Consider the following 24,621-nt stretch of genomic DNA (forward strand, 5'->3'; position numbering starts at 1 on the left):
AATATATAAATTAGAGCATTAGAAAGGGGAGTGCTTTGGGAACATCAATATGAGGACTTTGATGAGAGAGTTCTTTTGGTTTATGGTACAAAACTATCTGGTTTCTGTCCATTATGTTGCAGAGACTGGATTTTCCTTGCTTCTTTCATGCCCAGGTCTAGCATAGTTTCTCTACACAGTCAGGAGAAGGAGTATTTCAAGAGCACAATATATAAATATAAGATTCACAAAGTGAAAATGCAGTTTTGTGTACCACACTTTACCAGGTTTCCATCAGTGGGCATGTCTCTGTAGCTACTAAACTCCTGCCTGAAGAGAAGCTCAATATGGCTCTATAGCTCACTGTATTCACTAGACACAACTTGGAGGATATGGACAAAAAATCAACTAGAAGAAGAAAAGAAGGGCCAAAACCACAACAGCAAAACAGATATGTAACAGGGAGTTGGGACATAGGGTCTTTGAATCAGAGAAATGGAAAAGTTCAGAGGTCATCTTGTATGCAGTACAGTTGTAGCCATATGGGTCGCAAGATATTAGAGACACAAGGTGGGTGAGGTAATATCTTTTATTGGACCAATTTGGACAATCTTGTCCAGGGCCGCCCAGGGGCGGCAAGTGGGGCAATTTGCTCCAGGCCCCGGACCCTGCAGGGGCCCCGCAAGCCCTGGCCCGGCGGCAGTCCGGGTCTTCGGCGGCATTTAGGCGGCGGGGGGTCCTTCAGTCCTGCTGAAGACGCGGAGCGACTGAAGTGCCCCTGGCTGCTGAAATCCCGGACCGCCACCGGTGGGTACAAGAGCCGCTGCTCCCCCGCTTTGCCCCAGGCCCTCTGAATCCTCTGGGTGGCCCTGATCTTGCCTCTCTCACCAACAGAAGTTGGTCCAATAAAAGAGATGATCTTACCCACCATGTCTCTATACAGGTCATCTTGTCTATTCAATGGAAATTAATGTAGTATGGTTCCCTAAAGAATATTCTCCAAGGTTTTTGCTTTTTTCAGTTTTAAATAACTTAAGAGATTAGGACTTCCATTATTCCTTTTGGAAGGCTATTTCACAGTGTAACAGATATTACCATTAACAAATATTTTGTGATATTCACCCTAAATTTTCCTTTCCTCATATTTTTACATTACTCTTATAGTTACTTATTTATCCATTTTTGTTTATAAAAGTGCCTAAAGTTTCTGAGCATTGTACAAAGTGTTAAGAAGACATCTGTACTGCTGCAAAACTATGGGTTTCCGATCACTAAAATCAACCTTAATTAAGCAAAAGCATGGAAGAAGAGAGAGAGAGAGAGAGAGAGAGAGAGAGGCCTTACACCATGTCTTAAAAATGTACAGATCCTGGATCTGATGCGGGAAAAAAACAAATTCTCCATACTAAGAATGCCCTGGGGAGAGAGACTATCTTCCTTATGCCTCCAATATAGATATGGCAAAGAACCTTAAAATCCCTCTAGGCTGAAATCAGACTTGGTGCGTAATTTTCACCACTGGAGTCTCACCTTCATCCCAGATAGTTCATAGTTCTTCTTTTGCAGATAATTTGAATATCAAAATAATCTTTGAGGATGACATATAGGGAGCGAACGCTGAGGATACTGATAGGCATGGACATCAGCAGTAGCGTATTTACCCTTAGAAAACTAAATAGTACCATCAGGTCATTCAGTCTTCCTGAGTAGACCAGTAAAATAAGTCTTCTGCCATGATGGGGGCAAAAGTAAGTTTTAATGTCAAACAGGAGGTGACTGGACCATATCAGGACAGTTTTCAACCTTCTAAAAACTCAGTTCAAAACCAGTATCTAAAGAATTTCCACCTATATGGATAGAGCCCCAATCCAGATGGGAAAGGCTAATATCAGATGTATGATCTTTAGACAGCCTAGTACAGCTATTGTCTGCATGGATGCTGAAATCATTTAAGACAGTAAGCTGGGGTAGGTCCATGAAACTAAGTGAAACGAAAGCTCTGTAGTACAACACGGTGATCTTGACCACCTCCTCTGCACCTCACTAACCAATTACTCTCTGAGCCTTGGTATTTACAAATACCAGTAAATGTCTACCACAATCTATAAGGAAAGCTTAAAAAAACTAGGTGTGAGAAAAGAAGACTATAGGGGGACAGCCTTCAAATGTGTTAAAGACTGTCATAAAGAAGACAGTGATCAATTACTCTTCAAGACCACTGAAGGTAGGACAATCTGCAGATTTAGGTTAGATATTAGGAAAAGCTTTCTAACTATAAGAATAGTTAAGTTCTGGAATAGGGTTACACCAAGGGAGGTTATGGAATCCCCATCGCTACAGGTTTTTAAGAAGAGGTTGGACAAACAATTGTCAGGGATGGACTAGGTATACTTGCTTCTACATAAGCATGTAGGGATGGACTAAATGACCTCTCAAGGTTGCTTCCAGCCCTACATTTCTAGGATTGTATATGCCTCATGCCTTAGTGGTCACCAAGTCAAGGTCCTAGAAAAGACATCATGTGTCAACTCCTTTTAAAACAGAGAGGATAAAGAGTACCAAGACCAATTACACTGGTCTACAATTTTTGAGAAGTCGTCTGCTTCAGAGATAAAATGTGCTATTTATTATGTATTTTGATGTGCTAAATTCAAATATGACAATTAAAACAACTGATTGGCTACTGTTTCTAAGATATTTAAGTTTTTACATTTTATGTCTATGTATATTGTGTAGATAGTAGAGTTTTAATCATAAATTGTAAACCTAGGTCTTTTCATGTGTTTATGGTTGCTTTACATGATAATATTTCACCTGTCCTGTTTATGTAACACTTTAAAAATCAGCAAAAGGGTTATATAAATAAAATTGATTATGAAACAAAAGGCAAAAAAACTATTATGTACATAGTTTAGTTCTATTCAGTGTCTACTCGGCGCTTCTTGGCTTGTCTCTTGTATTCATTAAATGGAGCATCTCTTGTCACTGTCTAGCAATAGTCGGCAAGCATTGATGGGCTCCATTTGCCCTGATAGCGTTTCTCCATTGTTGTAATGTCCTGGTGAAATTGCTCGCCGTGCTCGTCGCTCACTGCTCCGCAGTTTGGTGGAAAAAAATCTAGATGAGAGTGCAAAAAATGTATCTTTAGTGACATGTTGCAACCAAAGCTTTTGTATGCCTTGAGGAGGTTTTCCACCAACAACCTGTAGTTGTCTGCCTTGTTGTTTCTGAGAAAATTTATTGCCACTAACTGGAATGCTTTCATTGCCGTCTTTTCCTTGCCACGCAGTGCATGGTCAAATGCATCATCGCGAAGAAGTTCACGAATCTGAGGACCAACAAAGACACCTTCCTTTATCTTAGCTTCACTTAACCTTGAAAATTTTCCACAGAGGTACTTGAAAGCTCCTTGTGTTTTGTCAATGGCCTTGACAAAGTTCTTCATCAGACCCAGCTTGATGTGTATGGGTGGTAACAAAATCTTCCTTGATTCAACAAGTGGTGGATGCTGAACACTTTTCCTCACAGGCTCCAATGACTGTCGGAGTGGCCAATCTTTCTTGATGTAGTGGGAATCTCTTGCACGACTATCCCATTCGCAGAGAAAACAGCAGTATTTTGTGTATTCAGTCTGCAGACCAAGCAAGAGAGCAACAACCTTCAAATCGCCACAAAGCTGCCACTGATGTTGGTCATAGTTTATGCACCTCAAAAGTTGTTTCATGTTGTCATAGGTTTCCTTCATATGGACTGCATGACCAACTGGAATTGATGGCAAAATATTGCCATTATGCAGTAAAACAGCTTTAAGACTCGTCTTCGATGAATCAATGAACAGTCTCCACTCATCTGGATCGTGAACGATGTTGAGGGCTGCCATCACACCATCGATGTTGTTGCAGGCTACAAGATCACCTTCCATGAAGAAGAATGGGACAAGATCCTTTTGACGGTCACGGAACGTGGAAACCCTAACATCACCTGCCAGGAGATTCCACTGCTGTAGTCTGGAGCCTAACTCCTCTGCCTTACTCTTGGGTAGTTCCAAATCCCTGACAAGGTCATTCAGTTCACCTTGTGTTATGAGGTGTGGTTCAGAGGAGGAGGATGGGAGAAAATGTGGATCCTGTGACATTGATGGTTCAGGACCAGAAGTTTCATCCTCTTCCTCATCTGACTCAAGTGAGAATGATTCTGGTGCATCAGGAACCAGCAGTCCTTCTCCGTGGGGTACTGGGTGTATAGGTGATGGAATGTTTGGATAATGCACAGTCCACTTTTTCTTCTTTGACACACCTTTCCCAACTGGAGGCACCATGCAGAAGTAACAATTGCTGGTATGATCTGTTGGCTCTCTCCAAATCATTGGCACTGCAAAAGGCACAGGTTTCCTTTTCCTGTTCAACCACTGGCGAAGATTTGTTGCACAAGTGTTGCAGCATATGTGTGGGGCCCACCTCTTGTCCTGATCTCCAATTTTGCAGCCAAAATAAAGGTGATAGGCTTTCTTAACCATAGTGGTTATACTGCGCTTTTGTGATGCAAAAGTCACTTCACCACAAACATAGCAGAAGTTATCTACACTGTTCACACAAGTACGAGGCATCTCTGCTCACTTTGGCTAAACAGAAATGTGTCCCTTTGCAAAATCAAACACTGAGAAATAAGAGAGCATGACACTGTGTGATTTCTAGAGCTGATATAGGGCAATTTGTTCAGCAGAGTGATGTAAGCTCCGTTATGATTGCATCATCCATGACTTCTAGGAATAACATGATGCAATTCATATCATGTATGACGCAATACCATCTTCAGATTGCATCATTCATTGTTTTGCCTAAAAAGCAAGTACTGTCCAAACCCAGTCATAGATTTATTCATAGAGCCAGTCAACGATGTATTTTAGTCATTTCTGGTTTAAATTGAGATCCCTTCCCTTTATAACTCACTTATCCTCCGCCATTCCCAAGTCATGGGTCGTATATACTGACCCAATAGCATATCTTGAAAACTAGAGCGAATCAACAATTTTAAGCATCATTTTCGTTCTCAGTGACCCAGAACTAGTAAAGTTTGACTACATTTATTTCAGAAGCATTTTGGCTGTCGAGCAGTATTACAGCCCTTCAACCAATGGACTGTGATGAAATTAAAATTATTTTAAAGCATAAGCTATAAAGTAATCAATTTAATTAGAAAAACATGCTTCAAAACAATATTATTTCAAAATTGTATTACAGCTTTTTATGGACCATTGCAACTTTAAAAAAAGTCTACAGTTCTTAATCCTAAAAACCTTTTAAGTTTTTCCCACCCTTGATCTGAAATGCTTTGATCTAAGAATTATTTGTCAAGCAAAACTAGTTTAAAGTATAACAAATTCATACTCTCCATCTGAAGAAAACAGAAATTGGCCTAATCTTCCAAACATTAATTTGGATACTATGCAAGGTCCTTAAAACAGCTCAGCTGAAGAAACATTGGGGCTCAAGTGATTTTATTTTTATACAAAAGGTATCTAAATCGTCCCTCAGTTTGATAAGCAATACTTGCAGGGATGGTAATATGATATTAAGAAAAATTTGGTGAAACTGAGATTTGCAACCCTGGCTCAATGCAAATGTTAATATTTTTGTATTAATAGTTTTTGCCTGGGTAAAAAGCCTTGTGCCAATATAGATGCATTTAGACTGATCTGGAGCATTATGCATAGCTGCAAAGATTGCTGAATATACTCAATCCCTGAAAAGAATTTTATTCAGGAATGCTGGACTCAGAAAAGGCAGTTAAAGACATGACAATTCACATTCATTTCATATTTCATTCACAATTCTGTGTTCTTTATTACTTACTTTTTAGTCCAAAAAACCCATTTGCCCTCCACCGCAAATTGCAAGTAAGAGATTCTTTCTAAGTAAAAAAGAAAAAAACTGTGCAACCTTATGTTCAGAGCAGGGCAGGACATTGATTCATCTGTTCTATTAGAATGATCTCTACATTAGCTGCTACGTAATCAGTATGAGGCTGGCCTCAGTCTCAACACTTATGTGCTGTGCTGCAACGGAATCACATAATAGGCTTCTATAACTGTCGCGTCTACTCAGGATATAAGACGGTTACTCACCGTTGTAACTGTTGTTCTTCGAGATGTGTTGCTCATATCCATTCCAATCAGGTGTGCGCGCGCCACGTGCACGATCGTCGGAGAATTTTCTACCCTAGCAACACCCGGCGGGTCGGCTGTGGAGCCCCCTAGAGTGGCGCCTTCATGGCGCTGGATATATACCCCAGCCGACCCGGCGCCCCCTCAGTTCCTTCTTGCCGGCTACTCCGACAGTGGGGAAGGGGGGCGGGTTTGGAATGGATATGAGCAACACATCTCGAAGAACAACAGTTACAACGGTGAGTAACCGTCTTTTCTTCTTTGAGTGCTTGCTCATATCGATTCCAATCAGGTGACTCCCAAGCCTTACCTAGGTGGTGGGGTCGGAGTGAGACATCGCTGTGTGCAAAACCGCTGACCCGAATGCAGAATCGTCTCTGGATTGCTGCACCAGCGCATAGTGAGCTGCGAATGTGTGGACTGACGACCAAACTGCAGCTCTACAAATGTCCTGGATCGGAACTTGAGCCAGGAAGGCAGTCGAGGAAGCTTGGGCCCTCGTTGAGTGAACGGTGAGGTGCGGTGTTGAGACACCGGCCAGGTCATAGCAAGTCCGGATGCAAGACATGATCCAGGAGGATAGGCATTGTGAGGAGACCGGTAAGCCTTGCATTCGGTCAGCCACTGCAACGAAGAGTTGCGTCGTCTTTCTAAAGTGCTTTGTGCGGTCAATATAGAAAGCCAGGGCCCTGCGTACGTCCAAAGAATGCAAACGCTGGTCTTGGCGAGTAGCATGTGGTTTAGGATGGAAGACTGGGAGAAATATATCCTGATTGATGTGAAACGGAGAGACCACCTTAGGAAGAAAGGCAGGATGTGGACGAAGCTGCACTTTATCCTTATGGAAAACCGTGTAAGGGGGCTCAGATGTAAGCGCCCTGAGTTCAGACACGCGCCTTGCTGAGGTGATGGCTACGAGGAAGGCTGTCTTCCAGGATAGGTACAGAAGTGAACAGGTGGCCAGTGGCTCGAATGGAGGCCCTGTGAGCTTGGAAAGAACCAGGTTGAGATCTCACGTCGGAACGGGCTGACGTTGTTGTGGGTACATCCGGTCTAAGCCCTTGAGGAATCTAACGACCATCGGGTTAGAGAATACCGAGGACGCAAGTTCCCCTGGGTGAAAAGCCGATATAGCGGCCAGGTGAACTCTAATTGAAGATATCGCCAAACCCTGCTGTTTTAGGGAGAGGAGATATTCCAATATGAGAGGAATAGGTGCCTGTAATGGGGACACGGCTCGTTGTTCGCACCAGCAGGAGAACCTCTTCCACTTGGCCAAGTACGTGGTCCGTGTTGAAGGCTTCCTACTGCTCAGCAGAATCTGTTGGACAGAGTGCGAGCATTGCCGCTCTGCCTGGGTGAACCATGGAGCAACCACGCCGTGAGGTGGAGTGATTGTAGGTCGGGATGACGTAGTCGGCCGTGGTCCTCAGAGATGAGATCTGGACACAACGGAAGCGGGATTGGTGTCTGAACCGAGAGCTCCAACAGTGTGGTGTACCAGTGTTGCCTCGGCCACGCTGGAGCGACTAGAATTACTCGAGCCTGGTCTCTGCGTAGTTTGAGCAGCACCTTGTGGACCAGAGGAAATGGGGGGAAGGCGTAAAACAGGTGGTCTTTCCAAGGAAGGAGAAATGCGTCCGATAGAGAGCCCGGAGCTCGCCCTTGTAGGGAGCAGAATGCATGGCACTTCCTGTTTGCTCGAGATGCAAACAGGTCGACCTGGGGAAATCCCCACCTCGGGAAAACAGAATAGATGATGTCTGGACGAATAGACCACTCGTGCGTCTGAAAGGACCTGCTGAGTCGGTCCGCTAAAGTGTTCTGGACTCCAGGGAGGAACGATGCCGTGAGATGGATTGAGTGGGTGATGCAGAAGTCCCACAGGCGAATGGCCTCTTGGCATAGAATCGACGAACGTGCTCCTCCTTGCTTGTTGATGTAAAACATGGCCGTGGTGTTGTCGATGAGAACCAACGCACAGCGTCCACGTAGGAGATTGAGAAATGCCTGGCACGCCAGGCGCACCGCCATCAGTTCCCGAACACTGATGTGCAGGGCTAGCTGGGGTGCAGTCCACAGGCCCTGGGTATGGTGTTCGTTGAGATGGGCACCCCAACCCAGAGATGAAGCGTCTGTGACCAGGTGCAGAGAGGGTTGTGGGGCGTGAAACGGCATCCCCTCGCAAACCACACTGTGATCTAGCCACCAGGTGAGGGAGGTCAAGACCGAGTTCGGAACCGTGATCACCATGTTCCCGATATGGGCGGTATACCGATGACACCCAGGTCTGGAGTGGGCGAAGCCGAAGTCTGGCATGCCTGGTTACGTACGTGCAAGACGCCATGTGACCCAGCAGGGTGAGGCACGACCTCACCTTGGTAATTGGGAAGGCCCTGAGTCCTCGAATGAGGCTTGTGATGGTATGAAAACGATTGTCTGGTAGAATAGCTTGTGCACGTCCGGAGTCTAGGACTGCCCCAATAAATTCTATCCTCTGGGTAGGCTCTAGCGTGGATTTCTCTTTGTTGAGTAGGATGCCCAACGCGTGGAATGTGTGTACTATTATGTGTACGTGAGCTCGAACTTGCTCTCTGGTGCGACCGCGTATCAGCCAGTCGTCCAAATACGGGAACACCTGTACCCCTTGTCGACGAAGGTATGCCGCCACGACGGCCATACATTTTGTGAACACTCTTGGGGCTGAGGATAGGCCGAAGGGAAGGACTGCAAATTGGTAATGTACCTTGTTTACCACAAATCGCAGGAAGCGCCTGTGAGGCGGGTAGATTGCTATATGGAAGTATGCGTCCTTCATGTCGAGGGCGGCGAATCAGTCTCCAGGATCCAGGGAAGGGATAATGGTCCCCAATGAGACCATGCGGAACTTCAACTTTACTACGAATTTGTTGAGTCCGCGTAAGTCTAAGATGGGTCGCAGACCCCCTTTGGACTTGGGGATCAGGAAGTAACGGGAATAAAATCCCCTGCCCCTTAATTCTAATGGAACCTCCTCTATGGCCCCAAAGATAGGAGCGTAGAAACCTCCTGTATAAGGAGTTGCTCGTGAGAAGGATCCCTGAAGAGGGACGGGGAGGGGGGGTGGGAGGGGGGGGAAGAAGAAAACTGGAGAGCGTATCCCCACTCCACCGTGCGAAGGACCCAACGGTCTGAGGTTATAAGGGACCAAGCACGGTGGAAATGGGAGAGGCGATCCCGAAAGGAGGGGGCTGGATTCTGGGAGATGACTGGGGCGCCGTCCTCGACCGCACCTTCAAAAGTTCTGCCTAGGGCCTGAAGGTGGCTGAGGTGGCCCCTGGTTCTGACCGGGTTGAGGGCCGGTCAACCTCCTCCTACCACCTCGCCCCCACCTTCTGGCAGAGTCCTGCCTCGGACGAGGTGGGGGGGGTAGAACCGCTGAGGCTGAGGTCGAAATGGCCTGCGCTGGGGTCCCGGAACATGCATCCCTAGGGAGCGCATGATTGTTCTCGAGTCCTTGAGGCTCTGCAGACGAGAGTCCGTCTTGTCTGAGAACAATCCGTGTCCCTCAAAGGGTAAATCCTGCAGAGTTTGCTGCAGTTCCGGAGGCAAGCCCGAGACCTGGAGCCAGGAGATTCTCCGCATAGCGATACCTGAAGCCAGGGTTCTCGCAGCCGAGTCTGCTATGTCCAAGGAGGCCTGTAAGGAGGTCCGTGCCACCTTCTTACCCTCCTCCACTAAGGCCCCAAACTCTTCCCTGGAGTCTTGGGGAACCAATTCCTTGAACTTCCCCATAGAGTTCCAGGAATTAAAGTTATAGCGGCTCAGGAGCGCCTGCTGATTAGCCGCTCTAAGCTGTAGCCCCCCGGCTGAATAAACCTTACGCCCAAACAAATCGAAGCGCTTAGCGTCCTTCGATTTGGGCGCTGCGGCCTGCTGACCGTGGCGCTCCCTTGCATTCACCGATGACACCACCAGTGAACACGGCTGGGGATGAGTGTACAAGTACTCATAGTCCTTTGAGGGGACAAAGTACTTTCTTTCCACCCCTCTGGCTGTGGGTGGAATAGAGGCAGGAGTTTGCCATATCGTAGTGGCGTTAGCCTGGATCGTACGGATCAGGGGCAACGCCACTCTGGATGGGGCATCCGCGGAGAGGATGTTCACAATGGGGTCCTGCACCTCCACTATGTCCTCTGCCTGTAGGTCCATATTACGTGCCACCCTACGTAATAGGTCCTGGTGTGCCCGGAGATCTATCGGGGGTGGACCTGTGCTCGTTGTGCCCGCCACCGCCTCATCTGGGGAAGATGAGGAAGATGCCTCAGGTGGCAAGGGATCTAAGGGCGGGTCATGGTCCAATGAGCCCTGGAGCGGAGCATCACCTGCCCCTGGGTCCAGGACGTCAGGTGGTGCGGGCACGGACGCCTCCATGCCCCCTGGAGGAGGGCGAGAGATGGTGGACTCTGGGGCCCTTCGCTCAGAGTGCACCGAGCGAGAGGCTGATGGTGGTGGAGCCCCTTGCGCTTGGTGGTACGCCCACGGGGTCCAGAACGACCAGTGTGAAGGTCCCTGAGCGGGATCCTCCGCTACCTCCTGCCAGTGGCCCATGTCCGGCTCAGCGGCCTGCCCCTGAGGGGGGTATGCCGATCTCGATGCCCCATCGGAGGAACGGGACACTGATCTCGATGGCCATGGCGGTGCCGACCGCGCCGAGATGAGCTCCGGAAGATACGGTGCCGTTCGGTGCCGGTCCGGAGATGAACGGTCCCTATGCGGTGCCGGTGAGCGGTGCCGAGATCGGGATCGGTGCCGATGACCACGTCGGTGCCGAGAGTCCGACCTGGAAGGCGACCTCGAGTAGGCCCGGTGCCGGGAGCGGCCCTTCGACGTCGAGCGTCGCTCGTATCGGTGCCAGGAACTACGTCTCGAGTTCGAACGGTACCGACGATCATAACGGTGCCGGGACATAGAACGGTGCCACGACGATGATCTTAGCCGCGAGTACGACCGGTGCCGAGGTGATAGTCGGCGCCGGGACTGCGAGCGGCGTCGGGACCTGCTTCGTGACCTGGATCGGTGCCGTGGTTCCAGACCTTGAGACGGTGGGCGCATCATGGCAGGTTTTCCCCTGGATTGCACCGGACGAGGAGCCAACGGTGCCGGTAGTTGGGGCGGTGCCGGCTCCGTGAGAGCAATCAAGTCTCTCGCCGTCGCGAAGGTCTCTGGGGTCGACGGGAGACACGGCTCTACCACTGACCGCGGTGGTGATCCCGTCCGCACCGGACTCAACGGCCTCGGAGCCGGAGTCGACGGTGCCGGAGGCACCTGCTTTTGGTGCTCCACCGGTGGACGCGGCTCTACCCCCGGCACCGGGGGGGCCGGCGTCTTCAGGACGGCAGTCTCCTGCGCCTTACGGGATTTCTTATGTCCCGGGGATAACGATCGGCGCCGAGGCACTTGCGGCAGGTGCGGTGCCGAAGGGGTCCGGTGCCGCGGAGGCTTGTCCGACTCCACCCGCGATGCAGGGGCAGTCGGTGCCGCAGGGGCACTGCGCACTGAGGCGCTTGGCGCTGGGGTTTGACGCGCCGATGGAGTGTCCGGGCTAAGTGCCGCCTCCATGAGGAGTTGCCGAAGCCGAAAGTCCCGCTCCTTTTTGGTTCTCGGTCTGAAGGCCTTACAGATCTTACACTTATCTGTTTGATGGGACTCTCCCAGGCACTTCAGACACGAGTCGTGCGGAACACTTGTGGGCATATGTTTAGCGCAGGACGCGCACTGCTTAAAGCCGGGAGCCTTGGGCATGAGCCCGGCTATGCGCCGGGGGAAAAAGGGGGGAAGAACAACCCCCTTAATCCCCTCTTAACTATCTACAACTATTAAAGGATAAACTGAACAACTATCTAAAACTATATAACAACTACAACTATCTACAAAAACGGAATAAGCTAGGGAGAGTGGAGAACAGCTATGCCGCGCTCCACAGTTCCAACGACCGTCAGGGGCGGTAAGAAGGAACTGAGGGGGCGCCGGGTCGGCTGGGGTATATATCCAGCGCCATGAAGGAGCCACTCTAGGGGGCTCCACAGCCGACCCGCCGGGTGTTGCTAGGGTAGAAAATTCTCCGACGATCGTGCACGCAGCGCGCGCACACCTGATTGGAATCGATATGAGCAAGCACTCGAAGAAGAACTGGTTGGTTTGCTGTGGCTCTGTAGGCTGTCTTGGGATCTCTCTCTACTGCTATCAATGTAGTGCTTCTCTTACATGCAGACGTGTGTGTTCTGCCTCTTAGTAAATGTAGCAGAAGCCTACTTTTTTCAGGAAGACCTCTCCCATAGTTAGCATTAATAGCATTGTATCTCACTGCTACTAGGTAGTGAGAATGTCAATCAGATTGATAAAAGATTTACTCTTCAATCAGCTACTTTCTGGGATTCATTGTTAATCATGCCAGTAACGTTCTTACATTATTTGTAGTGAGGTTCTGCCTAAGAGCCCGGTCACAGATCAGAGCTTCATTGTACCAGATGCTGTGCAAACACAAAGAACTCAAAGTTTACATATAAGACAAGAGAGAACTGATGGATACACCAAACAAACATGGGAGCACAAGGTAGTAACAAGACTATATTGCTGAGCAAGAGAAGAGCAGTCAAAACATACCAGTTAACTAATTACTAACAAGTTCTTTGTAGGCATCACAGCAGAGGAGAATTTTAAGATGGGATATTAAGGAGGGCAATGAGGTAACTTTATGAGCGTTTAAGAGGAGCTCCTTCCATGCATGGGGGAGCAGAAGAGAGAATGTAAAATGATTGTTTTAAAATTTAAGAAATTGGCAATGAAGGCTAGCATCATTAGCAGAGCAGAGGTGGGGACTGATATCTCGATTGTGTATACAAAATAACTCATGGTACGGGGAATAAGCCATGAAGGACTTAAAAATGAAAATGACTACTTTGCGTTTCATGCGGTGGAGAAGGGTGAGGCACTGTAGGGTTGCAAGAGAGGTGTGGAATGGTTGAAGTGATGAACCACGAAAATGAAGTTTACAGCTGTTTTTAAATGGATACAAATGGTACTAAGTATCAGGGGGTAGCCGTGTTAGTCTGTATCTACAAAACAACAAGGAGTCTGGTGGCACCTTAAAGACTAACAGATTTATTTGGGCATAAGCTTTTGTGGGTAAAAACCTCACTTCTTCAGATGCATAGAGTGAAAGTTACAGATGCAGGCATTATATACTGACACATGGAGAGCAGGGAGTTACTTCGCAAGTGGAGAACCAGTGTTGACAGGGCCAACTCAATCAGGATGGATGTAGTCCACTCCCAATAATAGATGAGGTGGTGTCAATTCCAGGAGAGGAAAAGCTGCTTCTGTAATGAGCCAGCCACTCCCAGTCCCTATTCAAGCCCAGATTAATGGTGTTAAATTTGCAAATGAATTTTAGTTCTGCTGTTTCTCTTTGAAGTCTGTTTCTGAAGTTTTTTTGTTCAATGATAGTGACTTTTAAATCTGTAATAGAATGACCAGGGAGATTGAAGTGTTCACTTACTGGCTTATGTATGTTACCATTCCTGATGTCCGATTTGTGTCCATTTATTCTTTTGCAGAGGGACTGTCTGGTTTGGCCAATGTACATGGCAGAGGGGCATTGCTGGCACATGATGGCATATATAACATTAGTGGATGTGCAGGTGAATGAGCCCTTGATGGTGTGGCTGATGTGGTTGGGTCCTCTGATGGTGTCACCAGAGTAGATAGGTGGACAGAGTAGGCAACGAGGTTTGCTACAGGGATTGGTTCCTGGGTTAGTGTTTCTGTGGTGGGGTGTGTAGTTCCTGGTGAGTATTTGCTTCAGGTTGGGGGGTTGTCTGTAAGCGAGGACTGGCCTGCCTCCCAAGGTCTGTGAGAGTGAGGGATCATTTTCCAGGATAGGTTGTAGATCGTAGATAATGCGCTGGAGAGGTTTTAGCTGGGGGCTGTATGTGATGGCCAGCGGTGTTCTGTTGTTGTCCTTGTTGGGCCTGTCCTGTAGTAGGTGATTTCTGGGTACCCATCTTGCTCTGTCAATCTGTTTCCTCACTTCCCCAGGTGGGTATTGTAGTTTTACGAATGCTCGATAAAGATCTTGTAGGTGTTTGTCTCTGTCTGAGGGGTTGGAGCAAATTCGGTTGTATTTTAGGGCTTGGCTGTAGACAATGGATCGTGTGATGTGTCTTGGATGGAAGCTGGAGGCATGTAGGTATGTATAGAGGTCAGTAGGTTTCTGGTATAGGGTGGATCTCTTGTGTGGACTGGTCCAGGCTGAGGTTGATGGTGGGGTGGAAACTGTTGAAGTCCAGGTGGAATTCTTCAAGGCCCTCCTTTCCGTGGGTCCATTTGATGAAGATGTCATCAATGTAGCGCAAGTAGAGGAGGGGCACTAGGGGACGAGAGCTGAGGAAGCGTTGTTCTAAGTCAGCCATAAAAATGTTGGCATACTTTGGGGCCATGCGGGTACCTGGACTTCAACAATTTCCACCCCACCATCAACCTCAGCCTGGACCAGTCCACACAAGAGATCCATTTCCTGGACACTACAGTGCAAATAAGTGATGGTCACATAAACACCACGCTATACCGGAAACCTACTGACCACTATACGTACCTACATGCCTCCAGCTTCCATCCAAGACACATCACACGATCCACTGTCAACAGCCACGCCCTAAAATACAACCGAATTTGCTCCAACCCCTCAGACAGCGACAAACACCTACAAGATCTTTATCAAGCATTCATAAAACTACAATACCCACCTGGGGAAGTGAGGAAACAGATTGACAGAGCAAGATGGGTACCCAGGAATCACCTACTACAGGACAGGCCCAACAAGGACAACAACAGAACACCGCTGGCCATCACATACAGCCCTTAGCTAAAACCTCTCCAGCGCATTATCTACGATCGCCTGTGCTTTCAAGCCACTTGGGTCTGTGTAGCCTCAGGGGATAAGAGGGAAGGTCCTCTCATGGATCGTTAAAAGATAGGACAAAAAGATAAGAATAAAAGGTCAGTTTTCACAGTGGAGAGAGGTTCCCCAAAGATCTATACTGGGACCAATGCTGTTCAACAGATTCATAAATGATCTGGAAAACGGGGTAAATAGTGAGGTGGTAAAGTTTACAGATGATACTAAATTACTCAAGATAGTTAAGTCCAAAGCTGACTGCAAAGAGTTACAAAGGGATCTCATAAAACTGGGTGACGTGGCAACAAAATGGCAGATCAAATTCAACATTGGTAAATACAAAATAATGGACATTGGAAAATCTAACCTCAACTATATTCCTTAAATTGTTAGAGCCAAATTCTACCCTCATTTATGATATACGATCTCATTGAGTCCAATGTTGTTGAATGGGCATGAGGAAAGAATCTGACTCTTTGCAGGGAAAACAGTAAAATTCAGCCTTTAGCTTTATTGAGACAAATTCTCAATGAAATCAAACTAGGGAGTACTGGGCAAGCCTGAGATGTCTAGAAGGTAATAAGCGATAACATGGAGTGTATATGTGGGGATATTCTAGCCAAATCCTAATCTCTTAGATACTTCCAAGGGAGGTTATTAATACTTACTATGTCAGCAGGAAAGTCAACAGACAAATTATATCCCATATCATTTTTTCAGAAGATGCCAGTGTATTTCATATCATATTAGAACAACATGTGTGTCATGTTATAACTCTGGTAAAGAAATGTTAAGAGAACAACATCATGAGGTCAGCCTTTAAAAATTGTAAGTTTTCACATTTCCAGCCAAGTTTATCAAACTTGGCTGCATTGAGAGTATTGTTCCAGTGTACTATCATTAGTCTTTCATTCCCATAGTCTTCTACAATTACCATGACAGAGGAGGTCCTGTTAAAAGCTGCAGCAAAAAGTTTTTAAAAAAACAAAGAAGTGGAACTGGATGGCTATGAATTTGGGAAGTGTGATATCCAGTTCAGTTTTTCACCTCTTAGTCACTAGTTTTAAATCCATCCCAGATAAGTAGTAACCAAATGTCAACACAAGCTGATGGCTGTTTATGTATTTAATTTTACGAAAGATACAAGAAGGCTCTTCTGTTCTCTGGCAAAATTCTATCTGTAAAGTTTGTCAATCCAGCATCAGACTAAATGATTGAAGGTCTTCTTAGCTAGCACTTTAATTCTTTAGTATGCACCTTGAAAAATTACACCTGAGAAGGCTTTTCAAGCCATATGTTTTGATATTATGAAATGTGGAAAAATCAATGCCAGTGATTAATCACACTAATACGAATTCTCTGCTTCTAAAAAATAAGTCCTGAATAGGCTCTGCATGCTGATAAATGTAGATGATGTGTAGCACTTATTCTGTAGAAAAATGTTTCCATCTTTCTGTCTACTTAAAATCAAATTATCAAGATTCACATTATGACCCCCCCACTTAAATTATGGGGAAAATCAAGCCTTATACTACAAAAATTCCTCAGAATAAGTGCCTGTATTATGCCATTCCAGGTGTGAAATCATTAGGAATGTAAGTCTAAACTGATCAACTTCACTACATAAAAATAGTAGGGAACAGTTGTCAAATTAATCCCTTCAATGCGTTGGGAGTTTAAGAATGATTACACCAGGGAACCCTTTGCATAACTTTTGGAATGTATGTTGTGCACCATGATGCTCTCTATTTAAATAGATTCAGATTTTAATATATGTGGCTTGATGCATGACAGTCTGAGGAATATCACTTAATTGTTAACTACATTTTGTCACTGGTGGTACCTTTGTTTTCAAGTAATTCTATAAGGTCAGTGATTTAAAATATTTATGCTCATAAATTAGACTAAAATGAATGAATATTGACTCTCCATTTTAAGAAATGTTAAAAGTATTGTCTAAACAGTCACATGCGCTTAGCGTTTCCCAAATGTGGCCACCATCGCCATATGTGGCCGCCAGGGGTTTTTCTTGCGGCCACAGCCTCCTGGGTAGTGATTGGGAGGTCAGGGGAGGGCGGCAAAGCATTCACCCTTCCCTGCGGCCACCAGTAGGGGTTGGGCCCTGCCCCCCTCTGGATCCACAAATGCCAGAGGAGCAGGCAGCCTGTGTGAGTTCCCCTCTTTCACAGGGGCAGTGGGGCTCGGGCTTCTGGCTCCGGCCACTGGGCTTCTGGTTCCGGCTGCAGGGTTTTGGGCTCTGGCCTCACCACCCTCCCCCGTCGACCATGGCCCCCGCCTTCCCCAGCCCTCCATTGCCTTGGCCCCCGCTGCCTCCCTACCCACCTCTCCATTCAGAGCTTGATTTGTCCCCCAGCTTACCATGGCTGAGTAAGTCTGCTGTGAAAAGCAATATTAACAAACGTACAAATATCAGTTTTCAAAGGAGCTGACTAGGAAGTCTAAAAAACAAACAAACCAGCAACCAAAAAAACCAGAAGTAGCAACAAAAAAGAAAAGAACTCGCAAAGCACCTTATTTTGTTTCTATTCTGTTTGTCCAGTAAAGAATAGCAACAACTGTACATTATTTTTATTACTGAGTCTGAAAAAAACCCTACATAAATAAATTACAATGATTTGGACATGGATATGTGCATATTTATTTGTTTTTCCTAAAGTTAATTAAGTATTTTAGGGAAAATTGTCAGAGTGACCACCTCTAAGGCCATCAAAAATTTTCTTGTGAGAACCCCTGGTTTTGGCCTTGTCTACACAGGGGTTTAAAAGAGGATTGAATGCAGTTTGAAAATGGTTTGCATACACACAACATAATCCATCACTGTGCACTTACTCCACATTTGCCATGAACTCTGGAGTCTTCTTGCCAAGCGGACTAGGTTTTGCTGCAAATTGAATTAGTGTGGTCTACTGTTCATGTGGACAAAACTGCTGCATACCATTTTTTCCCCATGTTTCCAACAGTGCCTTGTAAGTCAACCATTACTGACCTGCCTGTCCACCAGTGTGCCTTCCCCTGACTCTGATGTCAAGTTCTCAGGACATCACCTCCTCCCCATAAAGGCTGGCACAGAGCCAGAATTCACCCATTTGTTCCTGGATCTGAGCGTATCAGCATTCTTGTGATGCAACCACAATTGCGCTCCAGAAGTCCCACAACATGCTTTGCCCAGCTGTTTAAAGCTGTGCCGGGACCTTGGATCTCATTGCTATCTGGGGAGAAGTGTTGGTGCAGAAAGCTCTTGTGATCAGCCACCTGAATAAAAACCTTTTTATGGACATTGCCAAGCAAATTTCTGAGAGGGGCCATGACTGGGATGACAACCAATGCCAGATAAAGATCAAGCAACTTGGGAGTAAGTACATTGAAAGGGGGGACAAAAGGATACAATTTGGCAAGGGGCATGTGACCTGTCCATTTTATGATGAGCTTGCAGGATCCTACATAATTATAGCACAACCTGTCCAAGACACCATGTGGAGCCTGCTGGCCACACTTTCCTGCCCACTACGGACAACCAGCAAGGCCTACTGTAGGATGAGTGGGAAAGGATGCCAGAGAGGAGCTGTGCCCTGATAGACAATGATCTTTTTGGGACCCAGGACCCTGACACTGGTCAGTTGGAAATCCAACTGCAATAATACCCTGCTGCAAAGTACCCCAATTCTTGCCTTGCATTGGCTGAGGTTAGGTCCCAGACAGAAACCCGGTCCAGAACTGAAGACGCAGATTCTCTGGAGGGAACTTTGGAAGGGAAGTACCTATCCTTCCAATTTTTTTATTATTACTGTGTTACATTGTCTTTCTACATTCTATTCTGGGTACCCCATGGAGGTAGCCATTTCAGATGAACGTGAGCTAGGACCCCTTTCAAATATCCAGCCCTTGTGCCCTCTTTGTCTCCATCGGCCCACACTCTTTGGCACACCCCCACCGATGTTTCCAAAATGGTGTCTGTTCCACATGAGTGACTGGCCTCTGTCTCATGCTAAAGCCATGAGACTAGTGACAGTTTTCAAGACTGTGGCATAGAAGGTGCTTGCTCATTTGCCTGTTTTCCTTTCCCATTCCCTTATTTTTCCTGCCCAGCAAATGCCCTTCCTGCCCTATAATAATATATGAGATATACCTATCTCAGAGAACTGGAAGGGACCCCGACAGGTCATCGAGTCCACCCCCTGCCTTCACTAGCAGGACCAAGTACTGATTTTGCCCCAGAGCCCTAAGTGGTCCCCTCAAGGATTGAACTCACAACCCTTGGTTTAGCAGGCCAATGCTCAAACCACTGAGCTATCCCTCCCTATTCGCCTGCCTGAAATGGCGGCAGGCAGCATGGCGCAGCTTCAGCTTCAGCCTCTGCCCGACCCTCCCTCCTGCAGCACATTCAAATAATGAAAAAATAATTTGTGCGAAGTGCAACAGTTTATTAAGACAATATTTAGAGGGCAAGAAGTTTGATTGTGTTCATAGTTTACATGGACATCACATGCCTGGTAAAGATGCAAACAGAACTCTTCCCTTATGAGATTTAAATGTCCTGTAATGTACATTCTAGTTGACAATCATTGCAGGACTCTATCTATTTTTCTTTGCACTTTATGTCTGCAACGGAGATAAAGCAGAACTTAAGACTGAGAAACTGCTCAATTTTGGTTCACACATTATAGGGAATTCACTGCATGCTCATTTCCCCAATATAGTTCACAAGCCTCTTCCACTCTTGCAGCACTTCTGGGATGACCATCCTGGTGAGCAACTTCAATGTATATCTTTCTGGTTTGCCCTTTGGCTTTTTGAATAAGACTATTCTCTGCTTTCTAGTCTCCCGCCTCTGTGTAATAGCATCAAGAGTCAGGGCAACCTAAAGCGGATGCAGAGGAGATTACTATCTGGCTTGGCACCCCGATGCCCTCCATAACCCCTCCAAACCCAGAGATGCAACTCAAATGCACAAACAAAACTGGAGCACAATTCCACTCCCCCACTCCCATCCCCCACGCCACTAAGGCACAGTGGCAAATTGCATATGCAGCAGACAGTAAAGTCACATGCACATAGAAAAAAAAAAAAAAGTCTTATCATGGACTGTCCGGAATATGAACAATAAGTGACTGTTTCCCCCCACACACACTACCACAGCACCTGCAATAGCCAGACCATCAAGGACAGGGCCTCTATCCACTGTTGAGAGGCTGGCCCACCTGAGGGGCAAAAAAGGAGACTCAGGAAGAGATGTTTGGTCAACTCATAGCAAAGTCCCAGAGAAAAAACGCATTGACTGAGAGGTGGAGGCAGTACATGATGAAGCAGAAAGAGAAAGAAACGTAGCTCTCCTAGGAGATTGTGGCAGTAGCCAAGGAAAACAATAGCCATGGCCAAGGAGAGCATGGAAAAAGACAAGCAGATATAGAGGCAACTCAGAGACATTATCCAGTAGCCAGTATTGTCCAGAGGCTGAAGGACATGCTCCTGCTAGACCAGCAAGCCATGCAGTCCCATAAACTGGGGACCCAGCATCTCCTTCAGCCTTCTGGACAATACTGGCTACTGGGACCAGCAGCAACTCTTCCCCATAAAACACATACAACACACGTCCCAAACACCACTCTCCTCTCAGGTCCACCATCTGCTCATCAAGAACACTGGCTCTTGGGAGCCAGCATTTTTGAGCCCTGCAACATACATGAAAATTTTGAGCAATAGCACTCAACCCCAGTACCCTTGCATACAAGAAGAGGCAGAGGGAATATGAGCCTGCAATTTTAAACCCTTCTTTCAACCTTGTTATTTTTGCAGATTGAATTGTTTGGTTTGCACTGTTGTTTTATAAAAAAGGTTTTCTTTTTGACGGTTAGTCGGTTGACTGTTTGGGTAAATGTATTTTCAAATAAAAAGGTATTATTTATCCATCAGTTCAATTAAAACTTTATTTTTGGCTTTGTTACTGTTGTTTCTAAAAAAAAAATCGCTAAAAATCCATTTTGGTCCACTATGACTCATCATGGCATGTAACACACAAAATCCTTTAAGTAAAGCTAAAATAATTCATTTGGTTTTACAAAAGTATATAGGCAATGTCCCCCTTCCATCACCATAAACAATACCGCACTACTCACAGCTATCCCAACCTGCCTCCATAAATTAGCAGCTGAACGTCCACACGTGTTCAACCTTGCGATTCAAAACATGAACACAAGGCATCCCTGACAATATTCTACTGGGTGTTAGTGTTCTCTATGGGATGCCTGGCTGCTTGCTTGAACCACCAAGTAAGTCTCTGCACCTCCGCCTACCACCCATTGCTAAGGCTATCCTCCTTGGTCTCACAGATATTGTGCACAACACAACATGAAGCTATAATGATTGGGGCATTTTTTTCCCCTGATACTTCCATATGATTCCATAAGCAGTGCCATCTGCCTTTCAAACAACCAAATGCACTCTCAACCTCCATTCTGTACCTACTCAGGCAATAGTTAAACTGTTTGTTCCTTCTTTCCAAATGGCCTGTGGATGGCTTCATTAACCAGGGAATCAGAGGAAAGGAGGGGGTGTCCCCAAATAACTGTCCCAACCTCCATGCCATTAATGCAGAATGAATGTCTCCCACCATTCTACATAGGTTGGTAGGGCCCAGAAATGGTGCAGCTGACACTTGAACCGATCCTCTGGTTCCAACAGCTCAGCATCCTCATTTTGATGCAACAGTTTTGCAGTGTTGTCCTGTTGCTGGAGGAGCCAGTGATCCTGCCATTGAATATTCTCTTGGACCCACAGCATCTGCTTGGTGGCGTGGCAGGAAAAATCTAATGCTGAATGTGTCTGGGTTTGAATACTGTAATACAGTCCAAGCAGCCTCTTTGTATTCACACTTGCCATGATAGTGGAGCTGTGGATTTCTGGGTCCATGCTAGCAGACAGCAATTTGAAAATTGTGCTAGCCCACCCAAGAAGGAAGCCTGGGGCGCAGGCAGCAGAAATATGGGCTTTAAAAAAAAAAAAATCTAATCTCCCTGGCTTCTGCTTTGAATCCCATGATTTACAGCAAGAACAATCCAATGATGCACGCTGCTCAACCATGAAATAAAGGATCTAAGGATACCCGCCAAGAACACTACTCCCTCAGCTCACAGTAAACCACTGCTCTATGTTCACACAATGCGAACTGAAAATGGAACAGGCATCCTGTGCGCACACTATTGATGTGACTTGTGTGCTGCAAGTTACAAAACCAAAGCCTACCAAGGTCACACTTTACAGAGTTTTGGGATAACCTATGGATGTTAATCTCACTTTAACTGGCATTTCCTTGATACTTAGAGATTACAGGTTTAAAGGAAATTCACTTAAAAAAAAGCCTTTAACTTTACATTACTTTGTGTGAATGTCCATATTTTAGAAAAAGTGTAAAAGTGGAAAGTAATTCTGGGAAGGGGGATGTAAAGGAGATGGGGACAGTAGAGTTGCTGGTTGAAAAAAACATGTTGGAGGCAGGGAAGACAGCAAAGCTGTCATGTGGTGGGTGGCTTGGAGGATCACAGGGTAAGCAGAGACACTGATGGCTAATGGAGAAGAGGATACGGGTAGTCTTGGGTGGGAGGACATAGGATATACCGGACCAGCCAAAAGCATGGGTTGTTAGGGCAACAGCATGGAGGTGGAGTAAGGATTAGTCAGTATAAGGGAGGCAGGAGGCAATGGAGGATGGTGTCCTGAAAAACGTACAAAGTGCATGGGACAGCTTGGGGTGGGAGTGAGAAATGGAGTAGACAAGATTTGGTAGATGGATGCAAATTGGGAAGCAAGGTTCTCCTGGGGAATCATACACTGGGAAAATAGAGATTGTGCTGAAATGGGGGGGAGGGGAACAGGGTTTGAGGAGCATAGAGTTGGTGGGAGATGTGGAGAGGCTATACTAGAGGCAACAAAGAAACCTTAAAAGCATTAAGTGATATACGTTAACTAAGAAGTGTGCTATAGTGCATCGGCTGAAGGGAAAATTAACAATAATATTGAGCTACTTTAACATGTGTTGTAAATTGCTGGAGTATAATACAATTTAACGTTTCAAAGGCTTTAGCCAAAATACAAAGATGACCGCCACAAGGAGTCATTTGTTTCAGCTGTTCAGGCTATAAATCATGTTAGTTTAGTGAAGAATTATTGAAGCATTCTATAGTACAGTACATACATGGCTACAATAAACTTACATTTTTGAACAGCTGTTCGGCAAGCTCTCTGACGTGCTTCATCATTTTTGGTGGATTACTTTCCTCAGCTTTAATTCTTTCCACTTCAAAAGCTACCAACTTAAAAAGTATCAAAATGTTTAAAAATCAATTTAAAATAACTTTGCTAATATAGAAAATACATAATATTCATCTTAAACTGAAAGGTGCACAGAAAATTGGACTCTGAAAAATCTCTTATGCTTCTGGGAAGCAGTGTACCATTTCCTAGGTGAATTATCAGGAATATTCACTTTCCTCTGAAGCGTTAGGCATAGGGCAAATCACAGCTCCAGAGGCAAGATACCAGACTTGATGGAGCTTAAGATCACTCCGGTGCAGGAAACCTGTGTTCCTGTAATATTCATTTAACACAAGCATGCTGTGTTTCTGAACCTTCCACATAAAAGTAATACAGAGCTATATCAGTATTGTATAAAACATTCAAGTTTAAACAGCACAGCAAGTTTGGATGAAAAATTTACTGTGTCTGGTCTTTTTAGACAAGAATTTAAAAACTGCAGCTCTAGCAGTGGCAATATTGATGATTCCATTGTACTTTGTACAAGAGAAGATGTTTGCCTCAGTTTCCTTTGCCAAGTGTGTATTTAATTTATTAACATTTGTCAAAAAATTTACTTCTGCAAGATATTTCTAAAAATATAATTAAATTATTCAAAATAATTCTGTCCTAGCAGGTATTATCAGTATACCGAGTTCCAAATGGGACCATAAAAAGATTAGGCCACAATCCTACAATGACTTACACACATGGTTAACTTTAAGTAGGTGATTGTCCCAATAACTTCATGTGTGTAAAGTTATGAATGTGTAGCCTCATTAAAGCATCAGGGCTTAAAAGATCATATGTTGCTTGATAATTTATAAAATATGTAATTTGTAGTAATTATATTTATTTTGATATATTAAGATTCAGAAGTTTATCAATTACCATTTTTCTACATACAGAAGCATCTCATCTATATTTTAACTGTCTTTTGAATATAACATATCATACAGAACAGAATTTTTACCTCATCAAAGAGATCACAGGATCTGTAGGGAGGACCTCTCTCAGATACAAAACCAGCAAATGACATTCCATTGAGAATTTTGGTGAGAAAGTCATTCTCAATCAAGCCTCGCTGGCCCAAAAAGGCCGCCTGCAGTGAATGTAAAGAGGGATTGGTCACTGTATAATTGAAAAGTTATGGAAACAAACAGAACATTTAATCAACTCCAGGTATATTAATAGCTTAAACCTTCTTCTGCTTCTAATAAGTGCAAAGTGTTTT

The 24,621-nt window shown here is 45.5% G+C and overlaps 1 protein-coding gene across 1 annotated transcript in view; it reads right to left on the reverse strand.

The window, feature by feature from the left end:
- Positions 1-24,621, reverse strand: part of LOC117873920 (myotubularin-related protein 13-like) — a 40,731-nt gene that overhangs the window by 5,585 nt on the left and 10,525 nt on the right. The window contains exons 6-7 of the mRNA XM_034763822.1: positions 24,361-24,489; positions 23,309-23,407 (exon numbers count right to left, since the gene is read on the reverse strand). Coding sequence (XP_034619713.1) covers positions 23,309-23,407; positions 24,361-24,489 — 228 coding nt within the window. The remainder of the gene's footprint in view (positions 1-23,308; positions 23,408-24,360; positions 24,490-24,621) is intronic.

Source organism: Trachemys scripta, chromosome 2 (genome assembly GCF_013100865.1).
Source record: "Trachemys scripta elegans isolate TJP31775 chromosome 2, CAS_Tse_1.0, whole genome shotgun sequence".
In the NCBI taxonomy this organism is placed as follows: Eukaryota; Metazoa; Chordata; order Testudines; family Emydidae; genus Trachemys; species Trachemys scripta.